Raw genomic sequence first — 11,403 nt, 5'->3', positions numbered from 1 at the left:
GAAACGAAAAAGGCAGATGTAAGAGAGTCAGGTTGTAGGAGAGCATATCTGGATTTGTTGAACTGTACAGCTAGATACCATCTGTCCCTGTGTTTTGAATATACAAAATTATAATTCACTTAATATTTTCATCTCAACTATAAAATTTCCAGTAAGGGAAAATGAGTTACTGGGACTGAAATAATTAATCACATTTTAAAAAGTTATTCAAGGGACTTTCCTGGTGGTTTCAGTGGTTAAAAATCTGCTTGTCAATGCTGGGAACATGGGTTCAGTTCCTGGTCTGGGAAGATCCCAGATGCCGTGCTGCAACTAAGCCCTTGAACCACAACTACTTAGCCTGTGTGCTAGAGCCTGCAAGCTCCAACCATTGAGCCCTTATGCTGCAAGTACTGAGGCCACATGACTAGTTATGTTAGGTTCATTATTTCCACTTTGTGAGAACTAAGTTTACGTGTACAATACCTCATTTAATTTATAAAACACGAAGACACAATTACCTGGTAAAAATCACGCAACTAATAATTGGTGGACTAACAAATAACCAAAAGATTAATAGACCAAATAAGCAAACAAAAATACATAAAAAATTATAAAACCATGTTATTAACTGATATCCTATACAGACACTGAGTAACTTAATTTCACTGAGCCTAAATTGTCTCATCAGATCAAAAAAAAAATTTTTTTTTACCCATCTTCCAGGATGCTCATGCAGAATAATTAAATGATTATTTCAAAATACTTCACATACTTCTGGGCACAGCATATAGGAAGAAAGAAAGAAAACAGAGTGAAGTCACTCAGTCATATCCAACTCTTTGCAATCCCATGGGCCATATTCTGCCAGGCTTCTCTATCCATGGGATTTTCCAGGCAAGGATACTGGAGTAGATTGCCATTTCCTTCTCCAGAGGGAATTGAACATGGGTCTCCTGCAGTGCAGGCAGACTCTTTACTGTTTGAGAGACCAGGGAAGTGTATACTACATACTAAGTAATGTTAAGCTTTCTACTCATTAATCTGTATAAATAAACGAATCGAATTTTTTTTAAAAATAAAAATGGACTTTAAACCATTTAAGGAAAAGGGGTATATGTTGGAAAGGAAAAAAAAAAAAGGCTGTCAGAATAAAACAATAAGGAAGAGTGAGCAATTAGAAGTCAGAATCATAAGAAAGGACTGGTTTGTTTTATTTGGCAGAAGAAAGGAAATGACATAAAGGAAAGAAGATTCAGAGGAATTTCTCTCTGATGCTAAGGAACAATATTGAAATATAAGACTGCCTGTGGGCAGCTGAAGCAGAAATGGTAATGATTATTAAAGATAAAACTGCATTACTGAAAGTGTTCCCCATAGAAAAATGGAAATTCCCAGAAATGATGGCAAAGCCTGGTCTGAGGTGATGACCTGTAGCCGCTAAGGTAAAATAACTTGATATTTCTCTAGCTCATCAACATCTTATAGGTACCTTTTGTTAATCACTGGAAATACCTACACAGAGGCAAGTGTATGTGTATTAAGTATGTATTAATTAAGTATTCATTAAATATGTGTAATATGATTAATATATTAATATTAATATGAATACATGTAATGACATAATACAATAACGTGCATTTATTCAATATAAACCATATCCTGCAGTGAATAATACGTTCATATTTTGGTCAAATAGTTATAAGATCCTGAAATGGGTCTCTGCAGAGTTAGTATACCTGAATTTTGTGAAAAGATAGAGAGGAAAACAAGGAAGATCTGAGACTTTTGACTGTTTTTGAACAGAAGTAAACTGATTTTAAATGAAACCTTTAACAATCTGACATCTAACAGGAAAAAACATGATTTTATCCTCTGTTATTCTCTTTCCATTTTCCCCATTAAAAGAGGAAATCAGCAAAATATATGGCTCCAGGGAATCACACTCATGTGACTGAATTCATTCTAATGGGAGTCTCAGATCATCCAGAACTCCAGATTCCCTTTTTTTGTGTATTCCTGATCATCTATGGACTGACCCTGGCAGGGAACCTGGGAATTGTCATCCTCACCAGCGTGGACTCTCAGCTTCAAACCCCCATGTACTTTTTCCTCAAGCACTTGGCTATCATCAATTTGGGCAATTCTTCTGTCATTGCCCCCAAAATGTTGGTTAACTTCTTGGTTACAAAGAAAACCATATCTTATTATGGATGTGCAATTCAACTAGGTGGATTCTTAGTTTTTATTGTGGCTGAGATTTTCGTGCTGGCTGCCATGGCCTATGACCGCTATGTGGCTATTTGCAGCCCCCTGCTCTACCGGGTGGTGGTTTCTCCACAGATCTGCCTTCTCCTGGTGGCCCTTATTTACATCTACAGTCTGACCACAGCACTGACAGTCTCTTCCTGTGTGTTTTCCATGTCATACTGTTCATCCAATGCGATCAACCATTTTTACTGTGATAATGTCCCTTTGTTAGCATTGTCCTGTTCTGATACCTACATTCCAGAAACAGCAGTGTTTACCTTTTCAGGGACCAATTTGGTTTTCTCTATGATTATTGTTCTAACGTCATACTTCAACATCATCCTTGCCATTTTGAGGATACGTTCTTCAGAAGGGCGACAAAAAGCGTTTTCCACCTGTCCTTCTCACATGATGGCTGTCACTGTGTTCTATGGGACTCTTCTCTTCATGTATTTGCAGCCAAGGACCAACCACTCATTAGATACTGATAAGATGGCCTCGGTCTTCTATACCCTGGTGATTCAATGCTGAACCCCTTCATTTACAGCCTGAGGACTGGGAACAGAGGGATCGTGGAAGGAGGCACTGGAGGGTTCAGGATGGGAACACATCCTGGATAACCCATTTCGATGTTTGGTCCAATCAAATCAGTTTAAAAATAAAATAAAATTAAAAAATAATAATAAAATCTCCAGTTTTAATTAAAAAAAAATAAATAAAAAAATAAAATATAAGTATATACAAGGTTTTTGAAATTTCTAAATATGGAAGATAAAAATGAATACCTATAGGAAATTTTTTTGGAATTTTACTATGAGTTAGATTACCTTACTTGTCACAAATATCTTTTCTTCAACTACTAAAAGTTTCTAAATTTTCTAGTATTTAAAATGTATTAACCAATTGTTAATTTGAAAAAATAAATTTGAAAAAAAGTAATACAAAAATTATTTAAAAAATAAATACTTTAAAAATACAATTGCCTAAAATACATATGAAACTTTATTCTATTTTTTCATCCTTTATAAATATATAAGATAAAAATTCAGATATAAAGTATATAATTTTTTTTGAATGATCAGATCAGACTTAGATTATCTTCTTTATCACAAATCAAAGCTTTGTCCATCAAACTCCCGGAGTTCTACTAAAAGTTTCCAGCCATTTTTTGTCGCCCCTTTATCCATCAGCATCAGAGTCTTTTCAATGAGTCAATTATTAATTTGGATTTAAATAAATTTGAAAAAAAATCCCAAGTTTGTCAGAATGGACTAGTTGGAAAATTAATGTTGAATCTTCTCCAATGCCACAGTTCAAAAGCATCCATTCTTCAGCACTAGCCTTCTTCACATTTTGCATCCAAAACTGACTAAAAATACATAGGAAACTTTATTCTATTTTTTCTCTGCTTTTGATCCTTTCTGTTGGTCATAACATAAAGCAGTAAAATATCAATTTCATGGTTCATTCAAATATGAAGTATATAATTTTTTTCCTAACATAGACTCATATTAAAAAGTTTTTGTTATAAAATCATAACAACAAATACTTCTTTTAGTGAGAGTCAAGTTCATGAGTTAATTTTCAACTTTACTCACAAATAAGTAAATTATTTGAAGACAGAAAAATTGTATATAATGTATATTTCTGGTCTTCAGGGACAAAGCCAGTAATAACTTGGTACCATTAACCTTTAGAATTTTATATTATTTATAATTATATAAAAGTCCATAGGGAATGTTTGTTTTCTTTTATTACAGTTTTATTTATCTTCATCAACCTAGGTACTTGCAATCAGAGAAGTTTACTTTATAGCAGAAAACAATTCTCTTTGAGTCTGGTTAGGTCAACAGAAAAGAGCAACAGGACTAAACTCACACTTGTATTTCTACCAATTATCTGCAACCTATTTAATTAATTTAAGTTAGGAATTTAAGTTAAGGAAATCAGTCCTGAGTATTCATTGGAAGAACTGATGCTGAAGCTGAAGCTCCAATACTTTGGCCACCTAATGCAGAGTTGACTCATTGAAAAGGGATGTTGGGAAAGATTGAAGGCAGGAAGAGAAGGGGACAGCAGAGGATGAGATGGTTGGATGACATCACTGATTCAATGGACATGAGTTTGAGCAAGGTCCAGGAGCTGGTGACAGACAGGCCTGGCGTGCTACAGTGCATGGGGTAACAGGGTGTTGGACATGACTGAGCAACTGAACTGAAATGAAGTTAAGAATTAAAACTGCAGTGTTTCCTACTTCTTAATTTGGTTGACATATATGTATTTTCTAAAATAATTATGTTGTCACTTGTATTAGCTTCCGAACAGTGCTATAACAAATCATCACCAATTTGGAAGCTTGAAACAATGTGAACTTCTTGTCCCACAATTCTGGAGGTCAGAAGTTCACAATGAGTCATCCAGACCTAAAATCAAGGTATCAGAAGATTGTATTCCTTTCAGGACCCAAATAGGGTTCAATCTGTCTCCTTGCCTCTCCCAGCTCCTGCAGGTTCCATATACCTTGCCTGACATTCACCTTCCATCCAACAAAGCCATCATTCTAACCTCTGCTTTCACTGACACATCTCCTCTGCTTCCTACTTTTGCATCTTTCTCTCCCTGTGACTACTTTTGACTCACTCACATGAGGCCCTTTACTTAATCACATTGGCAAATCTCTTTTTTGCTTTAACATTTCCATTGGAGGATAATTGCTTTACAATACTGTGTTGGTTCCTGTCATATGTCACATGAATCAACCACAGGTAAACATATGGCCCCTCACTCCTGAACCTTCCTTCCATCTCCCAAGGTTTGAGAATACCATTGAAAGTTAAGAAAGACTTGAAAACAGCAACCAGAAGGACCTCTCATCCTGTAGCTGCAATAGAGACAGTAAGTATAAAAACTTGAGCCCAGCTCTGTAATATAAGGATGCCCTAGGCAGAAAGCACTGCAAGTGTGTTAATCTTGAAGGTGGAAATCATAAATAAATCCTTTCAAGATCATGAAAATAAGAAAAGCCATTCAAATGTCCCAAATTCAGAATAGCAAATGCCATTTTACAAATTTAAAACCAAAAACCTACTAAAAGGCCCTGCCATTTTCTCATAATGTCTTTTGTTTTGAAGGACTGTGATCAGGTATCTCCATTATTTTATATATGTCTCAAAACACTCAGGTTTAAAAGATGTTTCTAGTTCAATAACCAAAAAATAATATAAACTGGTCCTACTTATGGTTTTTTTTTTTTTTCTTTTAATTTAAAAGCAAACTTGAGTTTTAAGGTTTTCATTGAAGATTTGCTTGTTTCTTGGTCAGAAGAGGTTACTAATGATTGAAAAAAGAATACTTTATGAGCTATTATGGATAAGTTTAGTTTGAGCAGCTATTGTTCCCACCCTGGAAGTCCACAAACATTGACTCCATTTGTCTACATTGTCATACCTGCATCTCTACTTTCCAAAGGGCTGTTTCCACAAGCCACTTCTATGGAAATGAAAAAGTCCATTCAAAGATATCATTCAAAATATAAGTAGGCTGAACTGAAAATTGAATATATAGGTAGAAGTGGTCAAAATGAAAACAAAAACGATTTGATGATCAGTCAATTTCTGCTACATGATGTATGTGGCAGATTTTGTGTCACTTCAATGATTATTTCTTCAGCATTATTCAAAATTCTCAGTCTTATCACTATTATAGACATTTGAATATTAAAACTATTTTAAAATATGTGTTATCTGTATCAGTTGGAATGGATAATGCTTAGTATATCATTCTTTTCCAAATCATTTGGATGATTATTTAAAAAAATAATGTATTAGGAAAGCAATTTTGGCTCTAAAATTTGAATCTGGTTTAATTATTTTTACAGTCCCTTATCATGTGAACAAATTGTATATATTCATATGTTGGATGTCAAAGTATAAAATTTTGTGTAGTGATGATAGAATGTATATTGATAAATCTTGGCATAGATTCATATTAATTTAAATAAATTAATTTTGCTTGTATTTCTCTTATCAGGGACTAACTCCAGGAAATATTGAGTTGGTCAAAAAGTTTCCTCAGTTTTTAAATGCAAATACAAGAAATACTTTTAATTTTGTCCAAGAACAATACTACCTTCTGCCATTTTTTAGGTAGCTTCATATTTCCATCTTCCCAACAACTTTTGTCTTTTTTTTGAGCAAAGACCTGTTCTAGGTGCCTTTTATAGTCTGCCATGGAATTGAAAATGTTTTCCATTATGAGAATTTTATAAAGAGCAGAATAAATGTAAATCTGAAGGTACAATATCTGGTGAATACAGTGGTTGAATCAGAATTTCCCAGCCAAGCTGTAACCATTTTTGCCTGGTCATCAAAGAAATATGGGGCTTTACGTTATCCTGATGGAAGATTAAATGTTTTCTGTAACTAATTCTGGATGGTTCTCATTGGGTGTTGCTTTTAGATGATATAACTGAGAGCAGTACATGTTGGAATTAATCACCTAGTTTTCCAGAAAGAACTCATAATAGAAGACTCCCTTCTAATCCCACCATATACACAACATCATCTTTTTTTTTCTAATTTTATTTTATTTTTAAAATGTTTTTTTGCAAATTCAAAATGAGAATCTTCCCGAACCCTCCTCCCTCCTCCCTCCCCATACCATCCCTCTGGGTCATCCCAGAATAAATGGAAACCTGGACTGGCAACAATTTCTGGTGAATTTTACATGTTTCATTGCCATTCTCCCAAATCTTCCCAGAATCCCTCTCCCTACAGAGTCCATAAGACTGTTTTAACAGTGTCTTTTTTGGTCTGGTTATTGTTAATCTTTCTAAATTCCATATATATGGGTATACTGTATTTATGCTTTTCCTTCTGGCTTATCCTGATAATAGGAAGATTAAATGTTTTCTGAGTAATACTCCATTGTGTATATGTACCACAGTTTCTTATCCATTCATCTGGATGGACATCTGCTTCCATGTTTAGATAAACATAATTGAGAGTGTCTCTTTCCCTTCTGTTTTCCTCAGTGTGTATGCCCACAGTGTTCATAATTAATCTCATCTAGTTTTTTGCATTCCCAGAAAGAACTTTTCTCCACACCCTCTCTAGCATTTATTATTTGTAGACTTTTGGATCACAGCCATTCTGACTGGTGTGAAATGGTATCTCATAGTGGTTTTGATTTGCATTTCTCTGATAATGAGTGAACAACATCATCTTTGAATGAAGAACAGCCTTTGGTGTGGTTGATGGTGGTTCATTTCACTTGCACTGTGATTTCTTCCATTCCTCAATAGTGTACAGTATACATTTTTCATCACCCACCACAAATTTTTTTTAAAAACAAAATGTTTTTATTATGTTTAAGTAGAGAATAGCTTGTGGAAATATGATCATGAAGGTTTTTTTCACTTAACTTATGTGGAACCCAAACATCAAAGTGATTAATATAACTGGGCTGGTGCAAAAGATGTTCAGTGCTTGATTTGGATATTTTGAGTATGTCAGCTATCTCCTACGTGGTATAATGTTGATTGTTCTCAATGTCTCGAGTTGATCACTATCAACTTCAACTGGTCCACCCAATGGTGGAGCATTGTCCAGCAAGAAATCTCTAGCACAAAACTTGGCAAATCATTTTTGACACATTGGATCAGTCACAGCACCTTCTCCATACACTGCAAAAATCTTTTTTGAGGGTTTCAGTTGTGCTTTTATCTTTCTTGAAATAATAAAGCATAATATGCCAAAATGTTGCTTTTTGCTTTCATCTTCAATATTAAAATGGCTATACAAACATTCACCAGTTTTGATAATTTTTAAATGCATGTTGATATGACAGCTGTTTTGATACAATCTATCAAATGAAATTAAAGATAAATAAATGCTATTAGAGTCATTTTATGGGAAAAAAGCAAACAAACTTTTTGACTAACCCAATATATCATAGAAAAGTTCATTCATGGGTCTGTGGGGACTACACACATAAAGTCATTAACTGTGGTGACACAGATAAAATTCCAGAGTTGGTAACTAGATGAATCCCAGTACTACAGAAGCAAACATTTCAAATTAAAGGAGACCCAGATTATAGTAATTTTACAAAACAGAATAGAGAGAAATAATGTGTGTTTGTACTAAAATGGTCCCTGGAGAAGGAAATGGCAACCCACTCCAGTACTATTGCCTGGAAAATCCCATGGATGGAGGAGTCTGGTAGACTACAGTCCATGTGGTCGCAAAGAATTGGACATGACTGAGCAACTTTACTCACTCACTCACTCATTAAAACGAGGCTTCTCTGGTGACTCAGATGGTAAAGAATCTGCCTGCAATGCAGGAGACCCAGGTTCAGTCCCTGGATTACGAAAATCCCTGGAGAAGGGAATGGATGCCCACTCTAGTAATCTTGCCTAGAAAATTCCACAGACAGAGGAGCCTGGTGGGCTACAATCTATGGAGTTGCAAAGAATTGGACATGACTGAGCAACTAACACACACTCACACCACCCCCTCCACACACACACAAACAGTAAAATGAATGTGCTTCAAAAATGTAGAGTTGAATGAGACTCTTTAATCATCAAAGCAAGTTAAAGGACAACATGCTGCTGATGGTGCTGCTTCTACTAATTCGCTTCAGTTGTGTCTGACTCTGTGCAACCCCACAGATGGCAGCCCACCAGGCTCCCCCGTCCCTGAGATTCTCCAGGCAAGAACACTGATGTGGGCTGCCATTTCCTTCTCCAGTTTATGAAAGTGAAAAGTCAAAGTGAAGTCAATCAGTCAGGTCCGACTCTTCGCGACCCCATGGACTGCAGCCCACAAGTCCATGCAATTTTCCAGGCAGGAGTACTGTAGTGGGGTGCTGTTGCCTTCTTTGAATGATAACATGAGTGCACATTAAAATGTATACTATATTTACATTATATGGCTGTATTTCTTTTTAAGAGCATACAGCAGCTCTCATAAAGAAGGTGCATGTATGAGGAAGAACTGGGGTGGGGATGGAAATGAGGATTGAGGAGGATTATAAGATATAGAATTAGGCTGTGATTAATTCAATTTAGTCCCCTGAAAATGAAAAATGAGTAATATACATATTCATAATTTGTATTTCTTCTGAGTCTTTAGAACCAAAGAAGAGGTGGCAAAAATACACAGAAGAATGGTACAAAAAAGATCTTCACAGCCAAGATAATCATGATGGTGTGATCACTGACCTAGAGCCAGACATCCTGGAATGTGAAGTCAAGTGGGCCTTAGAAAGCATCACTACGAACAAAGCTAGTGGAGGTGATGGAATTCCAGTTGAGCTATTCCAAATGCTGAAAGATGATGCTGTGAAAGTGCTGCACTCAATATGCCAGCAAATTTGGAAAACTCAGCAGTAGCCACAGGACTGGAAAAGGTCAGTTTTCATTCTAATCCAAAAGAAAGGCAATGCCAAAGATGCTCAAACTACTGCACAATTGCACTCATCTCACATGCTAGTAAAGTAATGCTTAAAGTTCTCCAAGCCAGGCTTCAGTAATACATGAACCATGAACTTCCAGATGTTCAAGCTGGTTTTAGAAAAGGCAGAGGAACCAGAGATCAAATTGCCAACATACACTGGATCATGGAAAAAACAAGAGAGTTCCAGAAAAACATCTATTTCTGCTTTATTGACTATGCCAAAACCTTTGACTGTGTGGACCACAATAAATTGTGGAAAATTCTGAAAGGCCTGCCTCTTGAGAAACCTATATGCAGGTCAGGAAGCAACAGTTAGAACTGGACATGGAACAACAGACTGGTTCCAAATAAGAAAAGGAGTACGTCAAGGCTGTATATTGTCACCCAGCTTATTTAACTTATATGCAGAGTACATCATGAGAAATGCTGGGCTGGAAGAAGCACAAGCTGGAATCAAGATTGCCGGGAGAAATATCAATAACCGCAGATATGCAGATGACACCACCCTTATGGCAGAAAGTGAAGAGGAGCTAAATAGCCTCTTGATGAAAGTGAAAGAGGAGAGTGAAAAAGTTGGCTTAAAGCTCAACATTCAGAAAACTAAGATCATGGCATCTGGTCCCAACACTTCATGGGAAATAGATGGGGAAATAGTGTCAGGCTTTATTTTTTGGGGCTCCAAAATCACTGCAGATGGTGACTGCAGCCATGAAATTAAAAGACACTCCTTGGAAGAAAAGTTATGACCAACCTAGATAGCATATTGAAAAGCAGAGACATTACTTTGCCAACAAAGATCCATCTAGTCAAGGCTATGGTTTTTCCAGTGGTCACGTATGGATGTGAGAGTTGGACTATGAAGAAAGCTGAGCGCCGAAGAATTGATGCTTTTGAAGTGTGATGTTGGAGAAGACTCTTGAGAGTCCCGTGGACTGCAAGGAGATCCAACCAGTCCATTCTAAAGCAGATCAGCCCTGGGTGTTCTTTGGAAGGAATGATCCTAAAGCTGAAACTCCAGTATTTTGGCCACTTCACGTGAAGAGTTGACTCATGGGAAAAGACTCTGATGCTGGGAGGGATTGGAGGCAGGAGGAAAAGGGGACGACAAAGGTTGGATGGCATCACCGACTCTATTGATGTGAGTTTGAGTGAACTCTGGGAGATGGTGATGGACAGGGAGGCCTGGCGTGCTATGATTCATGGGGTCACAGAGTCAGACACGACTGAGTGACTGAACTGAACTGAACTCAGGACATGTTTAAAGAGTTTGTCTTTATCCTCAGACATAAAACTTGGGCAGAAGCCATGGTGGAAAATACTGAATATTGAAGTAATTTATGGGTGATTAAAGGATTTATCCAACAAATGATAAATGGAAATCCAGATATTTGAGTGAGTGCAATAAAATTAATAATAAAAAGGATTTGAATTGCATTTAAAAGAGTGTTTTCTCAATAGGGAAATCAAAAATAATTAACCAAGACTATAGTGGCTTCATTTCATGTTCTTAGATGCTTTGGGAATAATCAAGAAATTGCACTCAGATTTCTAAAGGACTGTCTCAAAGGGGAGAAACATTCATAAATTCTTCTGACTTCAGTCAGACTACTAACCACATGGCAGAACAAGAAGGCATTCCTTGTTTTTGGTGAGTGGATTGCTGATTACTAGATTAGCTCCAGTGACAATTCTTGATTTCTGTCTTCAGTTT

The 11,403-nt window shown here is 36.3% G+C and overlaps 1 protein-coding gene across 1 annotated transcript; it reads left to right on the top strand.

Annotated features, from left to right (window-relative positions):
- Window positions 1-1,905: 1,905 nt before the first annotated feature.
- LOC102280590 (olfactory receptor 8J2) lies at window positions 1,906-2,760 on the top strand. The gene has a single exon (XM_005899496.2). The coding sequence runs from the start codon at window positions 1,906-1,908 to the stop codon at window positions 2,758-2,760; it is 855 nt and encodes a 284-aa protein (XP_005899558.2).
- Window positions 2,761-11,403: the final 8,643 nt, after the last annotated feature.

The sequence above is a fragment of the Bos mutus genome, unplaced genomic scaffold, assembly GCF_027580195.1.
Source record: "Bos mutus isolate GX-2022 unplaced genomic scaffold, NWIPB_WYAK_1.1 CTG305, whole genome shotgun sequence".
Taxonomy (NCBI): domain Eukaryota; kingdom Metazoa; phylum Chordata; class Mammalia; order Artiodactyla; family Bovidae; genus Bos; species Bos mutus.
The sequence above is the reverse complement of the archived record's forward strand: the minus strand, read 5'-3'. Positions and strand labels throughout refer to the sequence as shown.

Coding starts and splice junctions, on each gene's coding strand:
- LOC102280590 (XM_005899496.2), top strand. CDS start 1,906: ATGGCTCCAGGGAATCACACTCATGTGACTGAATTCATTCTAATGGGA.